The 22679-nt window shown below is 36.9% G+C and overlaps 2 protein-coding genes across 11 annotated transcripts in view; one reads left to right on the top strand and one right to left on the bottom strand.

The window, feature by feature from the left end:
* CGGBP1 (CGG triplet repeat binding protein 1) overlaps nt 1-22679 on the bottom strand; it is a 178995-nt gene that overhangs the window by 83364 nt on the left and 72952 nt on the right. The window lies entirely within an intron of this gene.
* The window catches only part of ZNF654 (zinc finger protein 654), a 90692-nt gene that overhangs the window by 48347 nt on the left and 19666 nt on the right, over nt 1-22679 (top strand). For all 5 annotated transcript variants that reach the window (XM_081550879.1, XM_081550859.1, XM_081550852.1 and 2 more), the window contains exon 3: nt 8324-8405. Coding sequence is in view for 3 of the 5 variants with exons in the window: in XM_081550859.1 (XP_081406985.1) it covers nt 8324-8405 (82 nt within the window). In the remaining 2 variants the exon portion in view is untranslated. The remainder of the gene's footprint in view (nt 1-8323; nt 8406-22679) is intronic.

Raw genomic sequence — 22679 nt, 5'->3', positions numbered from 1 at the left:
TTCTTCAGCTATGTCTAACCTTCAGTTAAATATGTTCATTGACTTTTAATTTTGTTGATTCTATTTCTATAAGTTTTTGATTGCTGTTATCTTTTTTTATAATTTTTAATATTTCTTTATTCCTTAAATGTGGAGTAGGAAATGGTAACTCACTCCACTATAATCCCATGGACAGAGGAGCCTGGTGGGCTACAGTCCATGGGGTTGCAAAGAGTCAAGACATTTAGTGACTGGATAATATTCCTTAAACTATATTATTCTCATTTTATATTCTAGATCTGGTTTAAACATATAAAGTCTTTGTGGATTTTCTTTTGCTTTTTGCTTATGGTGTTGTCTTTCCTTATATAGGCTATGATTTTTATTGGCATCATCATTATTACTAATATTTACAAATACTACAGTATTTACAGATTGTGAATTTGTATTTTCTTGGAATAAATTTATTTGTAAAAATTGAAGCCTGGGTTTGAAGTGGATATTTAGAAAGGATTTACATTTGTTTCAGCCAGAGACCTGGAGATACTACTAGCACAGGACCAATCTTAGCTAAAGTCTTGGCCTGAGAATTTTTGGACCATGTACATAATATGAATTCAGGTGAAAACCTATATGAGAGGATTTTAAAATTAGTCTTTTTTTCCCCTTTCCTGTGTAATTCAGTGTGCAACCAGGCACTCTTCCTTAGAGGCTTAGAAATGTGGTGAAACTGATGGGAGGAGCATATTAGTATAACTATTTTAATTTTTAGTCAAGGCAAAAGCCAGCTGTTTTAGCCAGCGCTTTACTTATTTTCAGAGGGTGAATCACCAAAGGTAGTGATTCATCATTTATAAAAAATAATGTACAGTTTCTTTATCTGTATATATTTGAAAAAAAATACAGACCTTTTCTTTCCTTAGTAAAGACATTACTGAAGAAATTGTTTTGCAGATAAATGCATTCGAATGGCTCAGTATGACTAAATGCTCTTTGTTAAGCTTAAGTAGCATTTAAGTTGAAATATATGATCAAAGATTTAGAATTATTATAGAAGAAATTGTTAAAAATTGAGAGTTTATAACATTCTATTCTATACTTATTTAATTCATGTAGATCTAATTTTATTTGGCTTAAATTGGTAAGTGGATTTCTTGTATTTGGGTAGTTAAGCATCATAATTTAGTGGAATTTTCCTGTGGTACATAAATGCACAAATTCATATTCTTGTATTTCAATGTGAAAATTACTTAATCTGCTTCAGAGACCCAGAAACGAAAAGTAATTCTGGTCATAATTACCAAACAGTCTATTATTGTGTGCCTATGTATTTTAGGAAGTACCTTATTACCACTTGTAGTATATGTGAAAATATGATCTGAATTCTAAGGCCAGAATATAGTTTGTTTCATAAATGGGGACTCTAGTGGTATTCTAGTTATTGAAGCTTACATAGCTAATAGGAATATACTGTTTGATAAAAGTAAAAATGACTATAAAAGGTATAATTTTTTTAATTCAAAAGGCATGCCATCTATAATATACTCATCCCACTGCAAATAATTTGTTTGATATAAATAACTTTATTTAGGTATTTCTATTTTGAATAAGTACTTCAGTTTAGTTGAATGAACTGTAGGTAACCTATAATTAGGACTAGTACTAATTATAATTGGTTAATATATAGACTGTTACATATTAAGCATTATACTAAATATATAGTTTATCCAAATATTAAGCATTGTATGAAACACATTCAACATTTCCAGTATTACATTACACAATAATTCATTTTTAAAGTAAAGCATTTTGATGAATTTTGTTAGGTATCTTAAAAATCTTCATAATTTAAGTAAGGAAAAATCGGTGTCTTGTATTTCAACAAAACTGACATATGCACAGCTGGGAAAAACTCATCTGTGAAGACTTTAGGTTTCCTCTTAGATTGTTGAAGGAAACTTTGATGGCAATATTAATAATAAAAATTTTTCTGTATTATTATTAGCAAGCACCTATATGGCACTACCAGGGATTGTTTTAAGTGCTTTACAAGAGGTAGCTATTATTATTGTTCCTGTTTTATAAATAAAGAAACTGAGACACAGAGATACCAAGTGACTTGCCTAGGATCACATATAAAGGAAATAGTGGAGCTGAGATTGAAACCGAGTGTTGGCTCTAGACCACGGCTGAGTGAAGAGTCAGACAGCAAATATTTTTAGGCTTAACTATTAAGGTCTAGTTGCAGTTACTCAGTTTCTTTATCTGGTGTGAAAGCAGCCATAGTCAATATGTAAATATATGATGTGGCTCTGTTTGAACAATAATGTACTTACTGACAATGATATTGAAATTTCATGTAATTTTTACCTGTTAGGAAATACTATTCTCTTGCCCCACCCCTTTTTTTTTGGTTTTTAACAATTTAAAATTTTAAATTTAAGTGTTCTTGTCTCATGCATTATGAAAAAACAAAAAAACAGTAGTTTGCCAGCTCTGCTCTAGACTGCTGCATATTTTGGGGAGTCCTACCTTGTTCTAGGGCTTCCCTGGTGGCTCACATGGTAAAGAATCTGCCTGCAATACGGGAGACATGGGTTTGATCGCTGGGTTGGAGATATCCCTGGAGAAGGGCATGGCAACCTATTCCAGTATTCTTGTCTGGAGAATTCCATGGACAGAGGAGCCTGACAACGTACAGTCCATGGGGTCACAAAGAATTGGGCATGACTGAGCGACTAACACACACACGCAACACCAGGCTGGAGAAATATCAATAACCTCAGATATGCAGATGATACCACCCTTATGGCAGAAAGTGAAGAGGAACTAAAGAGCCTCTTGATAAAAGTGAAAGAGGAGAGTGAAAAAGTTGGCTTAAAGCTCAACGTTCAGAAAACTAAGATCATGGCATCCGGTCCCATCACTTCATGGGAAATAGATGGGGAAACAGTGGAAACAGTGTCAGACTTTATTTTTTGGGGCTCCAAAATCACTGCAGATGGTGACTGCAGCCATGAAATTAAAAGACGCTTACTCCTTGGAAGGAAAGTTATGAGCAACCTAGACAGCATATTAAAAAGCAGAGACATTACTTTGTCAACAGAGGTCTGTCTAGTCAAAGCTGTGGTTTTTCCAGTAGTCATGTATGGATGTGAGAGTGGGACTATAAAGAAAGCTGAGCGCCGAAGAATTGGTGCTTTTGAACTATGGTGTTGGAGAAGACTCTTGAGAGTCCCTTGGACTGCAAGGAGATCCAATCAGTCCATCCTAAAGGAGATCAGTCCTGGGTGTTCATTGGAAGGACTGATGTTGAAGCTAAAACTCCAATACTTTGGCCACCTCATGCGAAGAACTGACTCATTGGAAAAGACCCTGATGCTGGGAAGGATTGAGGGCAAGAGGAGAAGGGGACAACAGAGGATCAGATAGCTGGATGGCATCACCAACTCGATGGACATGAGTTTGGGTAAACTCGCAGCCTGGCGTGCTGCGATTCATGGGGTCGCAAAGGGTCGGACACGACTGAGCAACTGAACTGAACTGGAGAAGAAAATGGCAACCCACTGCAGTACTCTTGCCTGGGAAATCCCAGGGACAGAGGAGCCTGGTGGGCTACAGTCCATGGGGTCAGAAAAGAGTCTTAGCGACTAAACAACAACTCTTTATTTTTCATGTGGTTTTTCTCATTTTAATGTCATTACAGTGGGCCTCGTTATTGTAGTAGCTGGTAGGGATATACAGATCTCTTGTTAAGTTGGCTCCCCTTTCATGTTCACATAATACAGACATAATTCTGCATATTTTGTTTGATTATCTACCAGGTCATATAAATCTGCACACTCATCTCTAAATTAACTGCCGTAATATATTTTATGTCTACTAAAAACCTTGTATCTCTCCCTCCTTCAGTAAAATTAAGTGCTGTAGTAATTAGAACCATCTACTCAATGTAATGATGCAGTTTCTACCCCATTATACCTAGTGCAAATTTAACATTTCCTTGTTTCACCATGTTATATATATTCCAAGTACACTACTTTGATAGTACAGATGAATCACCTATGTATTTGTCTGGAGAGAAGGGAGGGAGTTGTTAGGCTAAGTTCCTGGGTAAAGTCTTATAAATAGGTTTGAGGAAGCAAGAGATCCAAACACCTTTATGCACACAGTAGTTTTAAGGCATGTAGGAAATGCTGCAATTCGTGTGCATGGAATTTGGTAACAAGTATGTGTATAAAAGTAGTTTTGAGTCAGACATAAAGGTTCTTATGTCAAAATAAGGAATTTGAATTTCCTTCTCTTCATCAGTGGTCTCAAATACCTAAATGGAATAGGAAGGGAATATAAGTAATAAGTCATGTAGGCAGTTTGTTGAGGAAATGGGAGGTAGATGGAAACTGGCAAATTGGAAAAAAGTCCATGCCCTGACTAAAGGTAGTACCTGCTCAGCTTATTTTGCTGTGGGGAGATAAAGGGGTTTCCGTGTTTTAAGAGCTCAGAGAAATCTATATTTAATCTGAAATATCAGTTTTTAAACATTGGAAAATGACTAAAATATTTGAAAATAATACTTTATCCATCTATAAAACAAATGCGTCAGCTGGAGGTCTTCACTTTAGATGATACAATCTACTCAGCAATTGGTAAGTCTAAGTAATTAAATCATTCTATGTTTTAGGAAGATAACAATGGCAGCTATGTTGAACATGGATTTTAAGTAAAGTGGAATAGCAAGATAAGAGATGGGGTCTGTTAGAAATTTAAAGATGAGACAGATGTGAATTAATGCTTTATTAATAGGGATAGAGAAGACTCCAGAAGTACATTGATGGTGCTATATTACACTTACTTATTGATGGTAAAATAAATGCATAATGGTTGACAATGAAAAATAATTCTCCTTGAATTATTTGACCTGACCATTTGTTTCTGTTTCCCCTTTGTAAGGCAATTATTTTCTACCAGTTTGTTGCTATCGCTAGTAGTCTATTATTTTGCATTGGTATACATGTGTCCTCTACTCTCTCCTTTCCTTTATACCAGTAATAATGTAATGAATAGATTTCTCCATCTTTGTTTAACAGTATATCCTGGAATTTTTTTCCCTTATCCATACAGATGTAGACATATTCTCAGTAATATTCTCATTAATATTTATATTTCATTTTATGGGCATATTATAATTAATTTACCCAGTCTACATATTATAATTAATTTACCCAGTCCCCTGTGGTAGACATTTAGTGTGTTTCCATTCTTTTACTACTACAAACCATCTGTGGATATATATCCATATATATGTGTGTGTTTGAACTTATGTATATCTGGAGGATTAAATTCTTTTAACTGGAAATGGTAAGTGTAATGGTGTATGTGCATTTTAAACTTTTTTGACTACTGCTATGGACACGACAGAGCGACTTCACTTTCACTTTTCCCTTTCATGCACTGGAGAAGGAAATGGCAACCCACTCCAGTATTCTTGCCTGGAGAATCCCAGGGACGGCAGAGCCTGGTGGGCTGCCGTCTATGGGGTCGCACAGAGTTGGACACAACTGAAGCGACTTAGCAGCAGCATGCTGCCTTTAAATGAAGTAGTGCCACTTATCAACCCCCCAACTAGGTATCAGAGCCTATTTCTGTACTTCAGAGCCATCATATGATATTTCAGTGTTTTTATTTTTGTAAATTTGATAGGAAAAATGAAATTTCATCTTAATAATTTCATTTATTTAGTTACAGTAGGGAATCTTTTCATATTTGAAAAAAATCCACTTGAATTTCTTTTCTGTAAAGTAGTCTTCCTTCTAGTTTTCTACTAGGTTGTTAACTTCAAAAAAAATGTACTTGTATAAGCTTTTTAATTAAGGAAATCAGCAAAGATTCTCAGTGTATTATTTTGCTTTTATGTGGTTTTGTTCTGTTGACATTTAAAACATATAAGTAGTCAAATTTATAAATAAATATAGCAATTTATGGAATATGGTTACTATGCTATATTTAGAAAGGTCTTTGTAATTATTGTGTAATATCTAGGTCTTTTATATAATTAAAAAAATTCTCAGTTACATTCTTCATTTGCATTAAAAATTGTCTTTATTAGTGATTTACTTTGAATAAAGGCAAAAATAAAAAGACAGGAAATAACACACATTGGCAAGGAACTGGAGAAAAGGGAACCTTTGTACACTGTTAGTGGGAATGTAGATTGGTGCAATCTGGAGGTTCCTCAGGAAATTAAAAATGGAACTATTATACAAGCCAGCATAATAATAATACTTGGGTATTTATCCAAAGAAAATAACTAACTCGAAAAGATATATGCACCAATTGTTTATTGCAGCATTATTTACAGTAATCAATATATGGAAACAGCCTAAGTGTCCATCAGTGGATTAGTGGATAAAATAGATGTGGTTTGTGTATATATATATATGTACAATAAATATTATTCAGCCATTAAAAAATGCAGTACTGCCATTTGTGACAACATGAATGAACCTGAAGAGTATTATGCTAAGTGAAATAAGTCAGATAAAGACTGTATGAGCTCACCTATATGTTGAATATTTTAAACCAAAAGAAACAAGAAAACCCCAAAATAACAAGCTCATAGATACAAGCAGATTAGTGGTTGCCAAAGGTGGACAGTGAGGGTTAGGCAAAATGAGCGAAGAGAGTCAAAAGGTACAAACTTCCAGTTATAAAAGAAATCACAGGGATGTGATACACAGCATGGTGATCATAGTTAATAATATTGTATACTTGAGAGTTGCTAAGAGAGTAGATCTTAAAAGTTCTTATCAGAAGAAAATAATTACAACTATGTGTGGTGATAGATGTTAATTAAACTTATTGTGATCACTTCACATGTACAAATGTTGAATCACTATGTTGTACACCTGAAACTAATATATTATTGTGTGTCAGTTATGCCTCAAAAAGGGGAGCCAAAAGTGTTTAAAAAATATTCAGGTATTCCTAGTTGAGTCTTCTAGATTAATAAGATTTTTTAAAAAATTTAGGGTTTTGTCATTTGTGCTATTTTAGGATTACTAAATAATATTAATTTTTAATAGTTCCCATGCTCATGATTAGGAAGTAAGTCATATTTCTTCCTGTGTGAACTCATGAATTGTTAAAGGCACATAAAGTACTTAGTAACAGTATTTTCCAAATAACTTATTTAAAAAGGAGGAATCACAGAATTTGGACAGTGTATCATAAATGGGATAATCAAGGGTGGCCTAGGGTTTGAGGACTGATGTGTTACTTTTTAGCTATAGAATTGGTGATTTTGCTGTAATACAAATGTTGACTGAGAGTTTCATTGTGACTTTAATGTTTTTGTATTTTTGTGAATATATTTTACATTTTGTGTCAGTTTTACCCATCCCTTATATCCCTCTGGCTTCCCTAGTGGCTCAGATGGCAAAGAGTCCATGTGTGATGCAGGAGACATGGGTTCAACCCCTGGGTTGGGGAAGAGCCCCTGGAGAATGAAATGACAACCCACTCCAGTATTCTTGCCTGAAGAATCCCTTGGAGAGAGGAGCCTGGAGGGCTACAGTCCGTGGGATTGCAGAGCCAGCCATGACTGAGCTTCCACTATATCCCTCTGAAACAAAAATTAGATTTTGCGTTTTCTCTGGGGTCTGTTATACTGGGGTCAAGTGGGACTATGATTTTTTATATGTAGCCATGTTTTTGCCACCTGGTATACCACTGCATTTTTTCCCCCTGGTTGCAATACAGGAGGACCAGAGTTCAATTCCTGGGTTGGGAAGATCCTCTGGAGAAGGGAATGACAACTCACTCTAGTATTCTTGCCTAGAGAGGATCCTGGCAGGCTACAGTCCATGGGGTCACAAAGAATTGGACACAACTGAGTGACTAACACTACTCCTACTACTAGACTCAAGTAATTCTATTGATATAGAACTTCAGTATATTTCATTTTATTATAATTTTACCAAAAACATAACATGAATCCTAAATGATTAATGGGCTTCCCTTGTAGCTCAACTGGTAAAGAATCCGCCTGCAATGTGGGAGAGACCTGGGTTCAATCCCTGGGTTGGAAAGATCCCCTGGAGAAGGGAAAAGCTACCCACTCCAGTATTCTGGCCTGGAGAATTCCATGGACTGTATGTCTAGTCCATGGGGTTGCAGAGTCGTACACGTCTGAGTGACTTTAGCTTCACTTCACTCCAAATGATTAATACAGTTTTTCAAAGCCAACTATTTTAAAACTAAATATCTGATATTATGTAACTGTTATTTCTTGACAATCTTTTAAATTGGGGCAAAAAAAATCAATCCATTCACTTATTCTTTCTAGGAGTTTCTTTGAGTTGCTGCTGTTCTTTGGAAGAGATGAATTTTATGAAGAGCCCTTAAAGGATATTCTTGGATCATTCCAGGTAAAACAGTTTATACTTTCATTTTAATCTACCTTTGAAACAGGCCCTTATGCTCCCCCTGAAAATAGTATATTGATTATAAGCTTCTAGATTTCCTAACGTGGCAATGCTCAAGATTCTTTCACATTGGCACAAAAGAAAGCTCTTAAAAGTAACTTTTAGCTATACTTCTAAGCAGTTCATGCATTAGATTTTAATTCCTTATTTGCTAGACTGGAGCCTGCTGCCACCACCCCCTGTAGCTTCCCAAGCACATCCTTTTATTGCTAGCATTCTTTTTATTGCTAAAGGCTTTCGTTGAAAAACCCCATGCAGAACTTAGCCATAGAAAAAGCAGTCTTTTTGCCTAGACTAGAAGCAGGCTGTCTGTCCCCATGCCACTTTTTCCCTTGGCTATTTTCTGATTTTCTCCTCTATTTCATTAATAGCCTTTCCAAGAGAGGAGGTAGGTGTTTTTTTGTTTTTGTTTTTGTTTTTTTTGCATATACTCTATGAATGAAGAGTAAATCTGGAAGGGAGTGACTAAAGATCTAAGACCTCACCTGTAGATACAATATCATTTGATGTTTTTTACCATTTTGTTGGGAAGCAATATATAGTACTGTGGCTCATTAATGTGTCCTTGGCAATATCTTATTGCCCTTTTTGGGGGTGAAGTACAGGAAGATGTGGGGCTTCCCAGGTGGCGCAGTGGTAAAGAATCCGCCTGCTAATGGAGGAGACACAGGTTTGATCCCTGAATTGGGAAGATCCCCTGGAGAAGGAAATGGCAAGCCACTCCAGTATTCTTGCCTGGGAAATCCTATGGACAGAGAAGCCTGGTGGGCTACAGCCCATGGGGTTGCATAGTCGGACACAACTGAGTGACTGAGCACACACTCATAAAGGAAGATGGACTTTGAGCTCCCCCTAGGGGTATAATTGTTCAGACAACATATTGCATTCTACATTGAGGAAGGAAATCATCAGAGTCACAGAGAAATTATGCAATGCTTTCTCTCCCCTATAATTTTTATTTCATGTTTACTTAAAGAGCTTTTAGATTGAATTAAAATACTTTTTATGATTGATCATTCTGGTACATACATAAAATAGGAAGTGAAGTGAAAGTCGCTCAGTTGTGTCTGACTCGTTGCGACCCCATTGACATATAGTCCATGGAATTCTCCAGGCCAGAATACTGGAGTGGGTAGCCTTTCCCTTCTCCAGGGGATCTTCCCAACCCAGGGATCAAACCCAGGTCTCCCGCATTGCAGGTGGATTCTTTACCAGCTGAGCCACCAGGGAAGCCCAAGAATACTACAGTGGATGGCCTTTCCCTTCTCCAGCAGGTCATCCCGACCCAGGAACTGAACCGGGGTCTCCTGCATTGCAAGCAGATTCTTTACCAACTGAGCTATCAGGGAAGTCCTAAAACAGGAAAACTATAAGCAAACTTAATTGGCCAAGGTATATCTAAAACTTCTTCCCACTCAGAATCTGACTCTAGAATTGCTTTTCCTCTCCAGTTGTCAGTGTCTGTTTTTCTACACTATTTTGTCTTCAGTGGCATCCGAAGTGTTGGTGATGTAGCATTTCCTAAAATAATTAGTAAAAGAACTAAAACTCATTTGTACTGGGTTTTTAAAAGCTTAAAATGACTTACAATAAGTTCTGTTTAACTAGTCACCTTTGGACTCTTGCTTCAGGGGTATTAAGTTAGATTAATTGTCCTATATGTTACCTATACCATTTGATATCCAAGAGTTAAAAGAGTGCTCTGCTAGTCTCTTGGGTTTTATTCTGAGTCACCAGTAAACCTTCTGGCAAGGTTTCATGCTGTCTTTAATGTCCTTGCGTGCAGAATTGACAACTACATCATAACCATTACCAGGCTGACATGGATTCAAAGATAGTATTGTAAAACAATCTGATTTCATTGTTATAAAAATATGAATAAAACACATCTTAGAATCAGTTACATTATATTGAACTTTCTATTGTATCCATCCTTACATTCAGCAAAAGAGGTAAAAATACCTGTTCTCATGGAAACTGCATTCTAACAAGAGTCTATATTCAGGTATTTTAAAATAATTTTCCATTCCATTTTTCCTTTGACACTTGTGTCCTTAGCAATCTATTCTTGAATTTTTGCTTCAGTAAATATTTATTTAGTTCCCACTGTGCGCTATGCACTAAGCTCTGGAAAAACACCGTAATAAGCAAAACCAGAAAAGCCTTGCTATTGTGGACTTTAATTCTAGTTTAGAGACAGAAAGACGAGAAGTCAAACCTTTGTAAATTACAAGTATTTTAGAAAGTGACAGATAACTTCAGTGGGAAATACTGAAGTGTTTTTAGAGTTGATGAGACAGTATTTGACTTCTGTTTTAAATGTGTGAAATCGTAATATTTGTGAAGGGTATATCCTTTTTTTGCTTTGTCAACAGAGTTTCCATTCAGTTATCTAAATAATTAATTCCTCAATAGAGAGAGTTCCTCAGCCTCAATAGGTTTGCACTGTTTTCTGTTTCCTCAACAAATTCTAAAACCCACCCCTTCTCCTGTTTGTTTTCAATCTCTGCATTTCTGCTACTTGTGATATTGTGGCCCATTCCTACTCTAAATTTTCCTAAGCCTCTAATTCCTGCCTCCTTGGAGAAATTTCACCTTTTGCTCCCATTTTAGCTTCATCTGGAGAAGAGTCGTCATTTTCTAACTGAACTGCTGCTGCTGGTGCTTCCCCAGCCATGTGCCCTAAGGGACTCAAGAAAGGCCAACATGTAGCCCATCCTGTGTACTCTTTTAAAACCTCACATTTGTAAGCTTGTGAATTTTCCAGGCTTTAGACCGACCTTTGATAATCCAAACAAACCCAATGTCACCTTTTGAATTTTTTTTTAAATACTTTCTACTAGTGGAAGCCCTAGTTCCCAAGTGGTACATTTCTATCCATGTTTCATACAGATTCACATCAGCTAAGATCATGCTCTTTCTTCTCTATATGAAGTAGGACAAACACAGTGCTGCTCATACTTTAGTGTACATAAAGATCACATGGGAATTTTGTTAAAATCCAAGTTAACGATTCAGTAGTTCTGGGTTGGGACCTGAGAATCTGCATTTCTAAAAAGCTCTGCCGTGATGCTGATGGTGCTGGTCCCTAGATCACACTTTGAATTAGCAAGGGACTAACTAACATTCTTGGCAGATTTGAGTTAATTGTTCATTCTCTTCCCCCACCCACTTCCTTCCCATTTCCCGACTTGCCACTCTGTTATCTTGGGCAAATTACATAATTTCGGTGTCAGTTTCATTGTTTGTAAAGTGGGAACAGTAATTGTATTTGCTGTATAGGGTCCTCCGTTTGGCATTGTTCTTAGAAAAATGATCAGGTTTAAGGCCTAAGGCAGCCCTATAGCCTGTCTGGTAAAGTACATGAACTCATGAAATCATATTCTTCTTATCCATTGACTATGTTTTCCTCTGTGCTTTATTCCAAGAGGAAACTTCATTCTTAGAGCCAGATGTTCCATATACAGATTGTCCCCAACTTACAATGGTTCAACTTAGGATTTTTCAGCTTTATGATGGTGTGAAAGCATACCATTCAGTAGAAAGTGTACTTCACATTTTGAAATTTGATCTCTTCCTATGGCTAATAATATGCCATATGGTGCTGTCTCATGATGCTGGGCAGCGGCAGCAGTTCCCAGTAGCTCCAGTTAGCCATGCCATCATGAGAGTAGACAATGATACACTTACAACCATTCTGTTTTTCACTTTCAATGTAGTCAATAAATTACCTGAGGTGTTCAACACTTTATTATAAAATAGGCTTTGTGATAGATGACTTTTCCCAACTACAAGCCCACTATAAGTGTTCTGAGCATTTTTAAGGCAGGCTTGGCTAAGCTATGATGTTTGGGAGGTTAGATGAATTAAATGCATTTTCGACTTATGGTATTTTCATCTTACAGTGGTTTATTAGGCCTTAACCCCATTGTAAGTTGAGGAGGATCTGTACTGGCTCCTAAAAGCTTGCTTTCTTGGTACTTGGCTTCTGTAATTTTTCTTTACCTCAACATAAGAAGATGACACATTTCTTGTGTGATGCACCAACTTCATTATTATTATTTTTAATCTATTCATTGGTGAGCTTTCCATAGGCTTGTAATTGAATTCCAAAATCCGTTAATTTAATTAAATAGACTCCCAGTGAAATGACAAAAATAATGTAAAATTTGGAAAAAAATTCCTTGTGAATGCTATATAATAGGCAGTTGATTAACTGAATGTGATTAAATACGGAAATGAGAGAGAGAAAAGAGAGGACCATCCAGTGCTATCCAGTAATATATGGCTCCCCCCACCAGCTTTTAATAGTAGAGGCTGGAGGAAATAGCAAATAGTGGGGCATTAGGTATGTGGCCAGTCTCATTCTGGTTGGTGCTTCCTGAAAATACACTAGGTGTGCAGCAGAACCAACAGAACAGGAATTGTGATGTAACTGTTAAACCTACATTAAAAATGGCATGTATGGCTCTGCATGAGAGCATTCCTTTCATTGAGAGAATGATGGTATGACCCAAACTAAATGCAGCCTGTCCCAATACCCAGAGGTAAGAAAGTTTTCTGAATAGCTCAGCTGTACAGCTCCAGCTATAGCTTCCTCATAATTTACTGCCTCACAGGCCATTACTCTTAACAAATCATACTTAGAAACTTTTACCTTCTCTGTTTGGACTTGAAAAATTTGACAGAGACCTATTTATCCATTACTAAAACAGCTCTCTGTTGTAAATACTCTAGGGAGAGATGAATAAAGAGACTAAATAACATGAATTACCATCAGTTACATGGTAAGATAAAAGATGGTTTTTGGGGGGGTTTTTTGTTTTGTTTTTTAAGGATCGGTTATGTTCTTACTGTGGTTGAGTCTCAAGTATCTTCCATGAAACTGAAGTGAAATTTAAAAGAAAGTACAACCTCAAGAATGTATGGAAGTAAAATACTGTATGGAGAGGAAACCACTAAATTAAAAGTGTAGTGAAGGCTATCAACAGCAGATTAGCTCTAAGAAAAACCAAACCAGTGAAGTAAATAATTTTTAAAAATTAATTTCAATTCATGGTTACATACAGCCATATCTTATTACAGTCTTCATTTTTAGGATTAAAAAAACTCCGACAGATACAGGACTCACATAGAAAAAACTAGGATTCTCACAAAGCAAAGAATAAAATCACGTCTGCGTTGAACTTCTTCATTGTAACAAATGCCAGAACAAATAATATCTGGAGTTTTTAAAGTATTACTTAATAATACAGATGCCAAGCCCTATAGTTTATGAGAGAGGGCAACAGAAATAGTCTAGATACTTAGAAGACAAACTAGCTACATATCTTTTATCAGGAAAACAAAAGAAAGAAACCAGCTGATTTAGAAGTGATCAAAGCAAAGAATTTACACAGAGTGGTTACAGGAAAAAAAATAGGACTGATCTGAAGAAACAAGTAAAAGTAAGCACACTATTGTTAATATGTTGTTATGAAAATCCTATTAATATAAGAAATGATTCTGAAAAAAGAAACTATAAGTTTTAAATAAAAGTATACACACAATAATCAACAACTAAAATTTGAGATTATAGTACTGATTGGATAGAAGTAAGGAAAATAAGGAGGAATCAAGTATATTCTTGGGCATTTAAGCTGAAGTAACCGAACAAAGCTAGTGGAGGTGATGGAATTCCAGTTGAGCTATTTCAAATCCTGAAAGATGATGTTGTGAAAGTGCTGCACTCGATATGCCAGCAAATCTGGAAAACTCAGCAGTGGCAACAGGACTGGAAAAGGTCAGTTTTCATTCCAATCCCAAAGAAAGGCAATGCCAAAGAATGCTCAAACTACTGCACAATTGCACTCATCTCACACGCTAGTAAAGTAATGCTCAAAATTCTCCAAGCCAGGCTTCAGCAATACGTGAACCGTGAACTTCCAGATGTTCAAGCTGGTTTTAGAAAAGGCAGAGGAACCAGAGATCAAATTGCCAACATCCAGTGGATTATCGAAAAAGCAAGAGAGTTCCAGAAAGACGTCTATTTCTGCTTTATTGACTATGCCAAACCCTTTGTGTGGATCACAATAAACTGTGGAAAATTCTGAAAGAGATGGGAATACCAGACCGTCTGACCTGTCTCTTGGGAAACCTGTATGCAGGTCAGGAAGCAACAGGTAGAACTGGACATAGAACAACAGACTGGTTCCAAATAGGAAAAGGAGTACGTCAAGGCTGTATATTGTCACCCTGCTTATTTAACTTCTATGCAGAGTACATCGTGAGAAATGCGGGGCTGGAAGAAACACAAGCTGGAATCAAGATTGCTGGGAGAAATATCAATAACCTCAGATATGCAGATGACACCACCCTTATGGCAGAAAGTGAAGGAGAACTAAAGAGCCTCTTGATGAAAGTGAAAGAGGAGAGTGAAAAAGTTGGCTTAAAGCTCAACGTTCAGAAAACTAAGATCATGGCATCTGGCCCCATCACTTCATGGGAAGTAGATGGGGAAACAGTGGAAACAGTATCAGACTATTTTTTTGGGCTCCAAAATCAATGCTGATGGTGATTGCAGCCATGATATTAAAAGACACTTACTCCTTGGAAGGAAGGTTATGACCAACCTAGATAGCATATTTAAAAGCAGAGACATTACTTTGCCAACAAAGGTCCGTCTAGTCAAGGCTATGGTTTTTCCAGTGGTCATGTATGGATGTGAGAGTTGGATGGTGAAGAAAGCTGAGCACTGCAGAATTGATGCTTTTGAACTGTGGTGTTGGATGAGACTCTTGAGAGTCCCTTGGACTGCAAGAAGATCCAACCAGTCCATCCTAAAGGAGATCAGTCCTGGGTGTTCATTGGAAGGACTGATGTTGAAGCTGAAACTCCAATACTTTGGCCACCTCATGCGAAGAATTGACTCATTGGAAAAGACCCTAATGCTGGGAAGGATTGGGGGCAGGAGAAGAAGGGGACGACAGAGGATGAGATGGTTGGATGGCATCACCAACTCGATGGACATGGGTTTGGGTGAACTGCGGGAGTTGGTGATGGACAGGGAGGCCTGGTGTGCTGTGATTCATGGGGTCGCAAAGAGTCGGACACGACTGAGCGACTGAACTCAACTGAACTGAACCATGTATGTGTTAAGTGACTTCAGTCCTGTCCAGCTCTTTGCAACCCCCCAGGCTTCTCTGTCCGTGGGATTCTCCAGGCAAGAATAATGGAGTGGGTTGCCATTTCCTTCTTTGAAATAACCTCAGTTAGTGCTATTCACTAACTGAGCATTGATCATATGGGGAAGAGGAGGATATAGAAAGAAGATAAGTTCCATTCTAGACACAAGAGTTTTAAATATTTTGGGAATATCCAAGTACTAACGATGCCCAAAAGCAGAGATATTACTTTACCATCAAAGGTCCAAAAGCTGTGGTTTTTCCAGTAGTCATATATGGATGTGAGAGTTGGAAGAATAAGGCTTGTGCCGAAGAATTGATGCTTTTGAACTGTGGTGTTGGAGAAGACTCTTGAGAGTCCCTTGGACTGCAAGGAGATCAAACCAGTCAGTCCTAAAGGAAATAAGTCCTGAATATTCCTTGGAAGGACTGATGCTGAAGCTGAAGCTCCAATACTTTGGCCACCTGATGCCAAGAGCCAACTCACTGGAAAAGACTCTGATCCTGAGAAAGATTGAAGGCAGGAGGAGAAGGTGACAACAGAGGATGAGATGGTGGGATGGCATCACGGACTCGATGGACATGAGTTTGAGCAAGCCTGGGAGTTGGTGATGGACAGAGAAGCCTGGCATGCTGCAGTCCATGGGATTGTAAAGAGTCCGACACGACTGAACAGTTGAACTGAACTGAACTGAATGATGCCCAATAATGGTAGATTTATGGGTTTTTATGTGTATCTCCCTAATTTGTTTCTTTTTAAGTCAAGATAATGTATAATTTTATTAATCAAGAGAAAAATAAATGTTATATAGATTTTTGTTCACTTGTTTAATATAAGGGGGAAAAAAGAGATTGACCCTGGAGTAGTCAAAAAAATCCCAACCTGTAATCTAAAAGCATTGCTGCTAGAGCTCTGTAGAGATGCAGGGTTCAATCCTAGGGTCAGGGAAAATCCCCTGGAGGAGGAAATGGCAACCCACTCTAGTATTCTTGTGTGGAGAATCACATGGACAGAAGAGCCTTGCTGGCTACAGTCCACAGGGTTATAAAGAGTCTGACACAATTTAGTGACTGAGCATAGAAGTTGGCCTTAGTTAAGCTTTTTTTTTCTTGGTACTCCACCCTATTTTTCCATCTGTTTGACCTTCTTTGTGTGAGTAGGGAAAGGAGGTGGGAGAAAATAGGGGATAAAAACTCCCAAACAGGAGGAGGCTCAAGGCTATCTTACTGCAATAGCATCTTGAAGAGCAAAAAATAATCAGAAGTAAAAGAACCATCCACAAGAGAGGAGTTTTAATAGCTTGTTATGTCCACCCTGTTTTATTGGGGCAAGTGTTGATCTTAGTGGCTTCCTTGGTGGCTCAGATGGTAAAGCATCTGCCTGCAATGCAGGAGACCAGGGTTCAATCCCTGGCTTGGGAAGATCCCCTGGAGAAGGGAATGGCAACTCACTCCATTATTCTTGCCTGGAGAATTCCATGATCAGAGTAGCCTGGCAGGCTACAGTGTATGGGGTCACAAGGAGTCGGACACGACTGAGCAACTAACACACACATGAAAAGAAGTTAGAGTATATATTCATTATCTTCATAAGACCAGTGTGTCTCCCAGATTTTATTATTTTAGCTAATAGGAATAAGTTTAGAACTATTGACATTCCACTAAAACTGTCTCAAAACCTGGATCATGTCCCCTTCCTAGACTACTTGGAATAAATTTCCCAAATGATTTGGCAAATTTCTCATAAATGATTTGGCAAATTTCTCATCTTGGTATTCAAAACCACCTTTGTAGCTCTGGTTAAAATGTTTTTAAATATAACTCCAAGCTAGGCTTCAACAGTACATGAACGGAGAAATTCCAGATGTATAAGCTGATTTACAAAAGGTAAAGGAACCAGAGATCAAATTGCCAACATCTGTTGGATCATAGAAAAAGCAAGAGAATTCCCGAAAAAATATCTACTTATGCTTCATTGACTACGCTAAAGCCTTTGACTGTGTGGATTACAACAAACTGTGGAAAATTCTTAAAGAGATGGAAATACCAGACCACCCTACCTGCCTCCTACATACAGATCTGACCTGCATACAGATCAAGAAGCAAGAATTAGAACTGGACATGGAACAACAGACTAGTTCCAAATTGGGAACGGAGCAGGCCAAGGCTGAATATATAGTCACCCTGCTTATTTAACTTACATGCAAAGTACATCATGTGAAATGCTGGGCTGGTGAAGCACAAGCTGAAATCAAGATTGTAGGGAGAAATATTAATAACCTCAGATGTGCAGATGACACCACCGTTATGGCAGAAAGTGAAGAGGAACTAAAGAGCCTCTTGATGAAAGTGAAAGAGGAGAGTGTAAAAGCTGGCTTAAAACTCAGCACTCAAATAACTAAGGTTATGGCATCCGGTCCTATGACTTCATGGTAAATAGATGGGGAAACAATGGAAACAGTGAGAGACTTTATTTTCTTGGGCTCCAAAATCACTGTGGACAGTGACTACAGCCATAAAATTAAAAGACACTTGCTCCTTGAAAGAAAAGCTATGACAAACCTAGACAGCATATTAAAAAGCAGAGATATTGCCGACAAAGGTCTGTCTAGTCAAAGCTGTGGTTTTTCCATTAGTCATGTATGGATGTGAGAGTTGGACCATAAAGAAGGCTAAGCGCCGAAGAATTGATACTTTCTTGAACTGGGGTGTTGGAGATGTCCCTTGGACTGCAAGGAGATCAAACCAGTCAATCCTAAAGGAAATCAACCCTGATTATTATTGGAAGGCTTGATGCTGAAGCTCCAATATTTTGACCACCTGATGCAAAGAGCCAACTCATTGGAAAAGACCCTGATGCTGGGAAAGATTGAATGCAGGAGGAGAAGGGTATGACAGAGGACGAGATGTTTGGATGGCATCACTGACTCCATGCAATGGACATGAGTTTGAGCAAACTCTGGGAGATGGTGAAGGATAGGGAAGCCTGGCATGCTGCAGTCTGTGGGATTGACTGCAAAGAGTCAGACACAACTGAGCAACTGAACAACAAATATCAGCTTAAGAACAAGACATTCTGTGAGAAGCAGTTTCAAAATTATGTTCCCATATTATCTGAACATATTAATACTTGAAGTAATATATATTTTCCCAGATATTTCTAAATAAATGATTAAACCAAAGACTTGAGAAATTTTATTCATTCATTCAACAATATTTATTGGAGCTTAATTTGTAGCATAACCCATATTGTGACCTGTTCTCTTGACTGACCTATTTACGGAGTCATATTTTATATTTAGTTTGCCTAGGAATCTGTGCTCAAGTAAATCTTGCAGCTACCTTAATTCTGCTTCAGGGTCTATCTTACAGGTTAGAACTGTAACAATAGCACTTCTCTGATGGCCATATCATTTCATTACTTATTTTAAATTATTGATAGTTGGGTAGGTTGTGCTTTCACGCTCAGATAGCACACATAGAAATATATTTCTTTGTAATCTTCAGACTTTCTATGTAAAAATAATTTTAAACTAAATTAGAAGTAAATGTTTCTTAATAAGATATGCAGAAATTAAATTTTCTGTCTTTAAATTGAAGGTGCTGTGCTGTGCTTAGTTGCTCAGTCATGTCCTACTCTTTGTGACCCCATGGACTGTAGCCTGCCAGGTTCCTATGTTTATGAGGATTCTCCAGGCAAGAATACTGGAGTGGGTTGCCATACCCTCCTCCAGAGGATCTTCCCAACCCAGGGATCAAACCCAGGTCTCCCACATTGCAGGTGGATTCTTTACCATCTGAGCCACCAGGGAAGCCCATTATCATGGCAACTGCCAATTAATTCTGAAATCTGATTATACTCTGAGTTGGTGGTTTTACTTGATTTATGATTGATTTCCCCTTCAGAAAAGAACTAAGTAACATTTACATTGTTACCAAAAATTTTTTAATGTATAAAAATGTAAACAGGTTTATTAAATAGGGAACAATACTCATAGTTAAATATTTTTATTTTTTCAAAAGCCCCAATAGTTCATTTATAAGTACATGGTTTCTAGTTATTTTTAAAAATGAAATATGGATAGTTTATATGCAGTAATCAATTTTTTATAATTTTAAGATGAGAGTCACCTTAGAAATTTAATCCAATAATTCCTTATTTTATAGATCAGAAAATTAAGCTCAAATGAGTTGAGGCTTATAGAATCCTATTCCCAACTCAGCCTTCTTTCCAGTGTTCCCTAATCTACTAAATGATGCAACCATGTGTTTGCAATAATGTATGGGTCAAAAGAATAGGTTTAAAAAATGTTTTTATTTATACTCCTACCTTAAATGCTTCATGATCTTAACATTTTAAAGCCTGTTCAAGACCACTCTAATGGGGAGAGGGAGAAATAAGAAACTTTAGTGTGGCTATCTGAGTGATAGCAGATGAAGGCTATCTTCATCTAGAAGCAGTTGCGACTAGAGTGCAAACTGTGGTAATGGCAAGGAAGAAGCAGACCAGATGTTGAAGGAAACTGCCAAGCCATTAGGATCAATAGAAGACGATGAGTTTTATAACTGATACAAAACACAAATTAAAAATAAATAAATAATACCTAAAACCTAGGAATCCTTACACTTCTGATATCATACCCATTCAGACTTTTTTTTTTAAAGTTTGAACATACATCCCCAATATGTGTATAGTTGTTATTTTATGTACATGTACTAATACTATAGTATTTGGAGATATTCCCTGTGGCTCAGATGGTAAAGAATCTACCTGCAATGTGGAAGACCCAGGTTCGATCCCTGGTCAGGAATATCCCTTGGAGAAGGGAATGGCAGCCCACTCCAGTATTCTTGTCTGAGCAATCCTGTGGAGAGAGGAGCCTGGCAGGCTACAGTCCATGAGGTCACAAAGAGTGGGACACGACTGAGTGTGATGGACACTTTCACTAATACTGTATGGGCTCCCAGGTGTCTTGGTGGTAAAGAATCTGCCTGCCAAATACAGGAAACATGGGTTCGATCCCTGGGTTGGGATGACCCCTTGGAGGAGGAAATGGCAACCCACTCCAAAGTTCTTGCCTAGGAAATCCCACAGACAGGGAAGCCTCATGGGCTACAGTTCATAAGGTCGCAAAAGAGTTGGACATGACTTTAGCAACTAAACAACAACTGTTATAAAACATAAAAATATGTAGTAAAATAATATTTTAACAGCGTGAAACTTTAATGACACCAGTATGACTGAATGTGCTTTATTTTTTAAAAATTTTAAGTTCATATTATTAAAAATTTTTAATAAAAATTTGCAATTTTGTAATTTTTTTGCAATTTGACTAAATTTTTGGTTTCTGAAATCACTGTTTTCTTGAACAGTAACCATTTTTTAACAAATAAACTGAAAACTCATTAAAATGCTCCAAATGAAGGATGTTTTAAACAGAAAATTCTAATTAAGTTTTTTTAATGGCATAGATACAAGCACTATAGTTGGTATTGATTTGGGGCAACAACAGTCACGTAATGATGTAAATACATCCAAACATCTATTTTAAATGATCATCTCCTAAGAACTTTCTTTTACAGAGCAGTAACTTTCTCACTGTATACTATTCTTTCTATATTAGAAAACTCAGAATGCTAATTTTTTCAAAAACATCAGATAAATACTTCTCAGAAACCTATCACAGAAAAGAACAGCAAATTTGTGACAACTGTCTTTTTGTAAAAGAAAACTTCATAACATCTTTGAATTTTACCCCTTTTGAAGTACTTTACCATAGCTAATGAAAATATAATAGTAAAAGATATGATCATTCTCATTTCAAAGTGTTATACAGATTTTGCTGTATTTTAAAGTCTTTGTTTTTATAAATCAATCACATTGCATATCTTTTATATTTTTGCTTTGATCTGCTGCAATATCTTGCTTATGAATGAATTTGACGTGGTATTTTATACTTTTATTCTGGAATCTGATTTCATTCAAAATAAGACATATTTCATAGTGCTTCTACTTTAACAGATTTCTATAAAATCCTAATTTGATTTAAAAAGTTATTTATTAATTAAGAATATGTCTTCTCTAGTATACCTTTCCTTTTCTGACTGAAGAAACTTTTAACTACCTAGGAAGTAAGATGGCAACACCTAGTCAGTAATTCAGGGCCTGCTCCTATATAATGAGTACCAGAAGAGTGGAGTTGTACAGATTTTCAATACTGCTGGAGAATTATTATGTATTGAGGTAGCTAGTGGAAGCTTCTCAGTGGGAAGACAGGAGAAAGTTGTAGGAGAGAGTGGTAGGAAAAAAGGCAAGGAAGTACGAGATAAGTTTGGGAGACATTAAAAACCAGGCTGGGGAAAGAGGAGTCATGGTATTCATTAATAGGTGAATGAGTTAGGTTGGTAAATTCAGATGTCCTTAAATATAAAGTTTGGGTATTAAGAACTTTTATACTATGATAAATGAAAGGATTCAGATTAAGTTTGTGTAATGGCCAGAACACTGACCTGCAGCTACACAGACATGTTGTGGTGGCCAACTCCAAAGTGGCAGCAAGTTTGGGGAAGAAAAGTCTTCTGGAACTAAACAGATTATAAAAGAAGAGTGAGGAAGTTATGTTTTCTCTCTACTTTGGCAAAGACACAAGGCTGAATGTAAGTTTCCAAGGGAATTATATTTAGCACAATGCAGTGGGGGTAAATAAAGGATTAAGTTAATATATAGGTCCAAGTTTTTAATTAAACCTCCTAAAAAATACAATATAAATATACTCTAGAAAAGATAAGTTGTAAATCTAGAGTGATTTAAGTATTTCCTTTTTCACTTGAAAGCCTTTAAGTTGAAAACCATTCAAAAAAGCCACCATACTATTTAAGGAAAAACGAGCCAAAAGATACTTAAAAACTTTTCTTTCATTCTGTGTCTTATTAAATAGACCAAAGTGAAATCTTTATTTCATCTCTATTTCCTATCCAGACTTACTTCCCCATAGAAGTGGTCTCCAAAATATGTTGTATTTGACTCAAGGAGTGCACACACCAAAAAACAAAA

The sequence above is a fragment of the Giraffa tippelskirchi genome, chromosome 2, assembly GCF_054371585.1.
Source record: "Giraffa tippelskirchi isolate mGirTip1 chromosome 2, T2T-mGirTip1v1.2.pri, whole genome shotgun sequence".
NCBI classification, from domain to species: domain Eukaryota; kingdom Metazoa; phylum Chordata; class Mammalia; order Artiodactyla; family Giraffidae; genus Giraffa; species Giraffa tippelskirchi.
The sequence above is the reverse complement of the archived record's forward strand: the minus strand, read 5'-3'. Positions and strand labels throughout refer to the sequence as shown.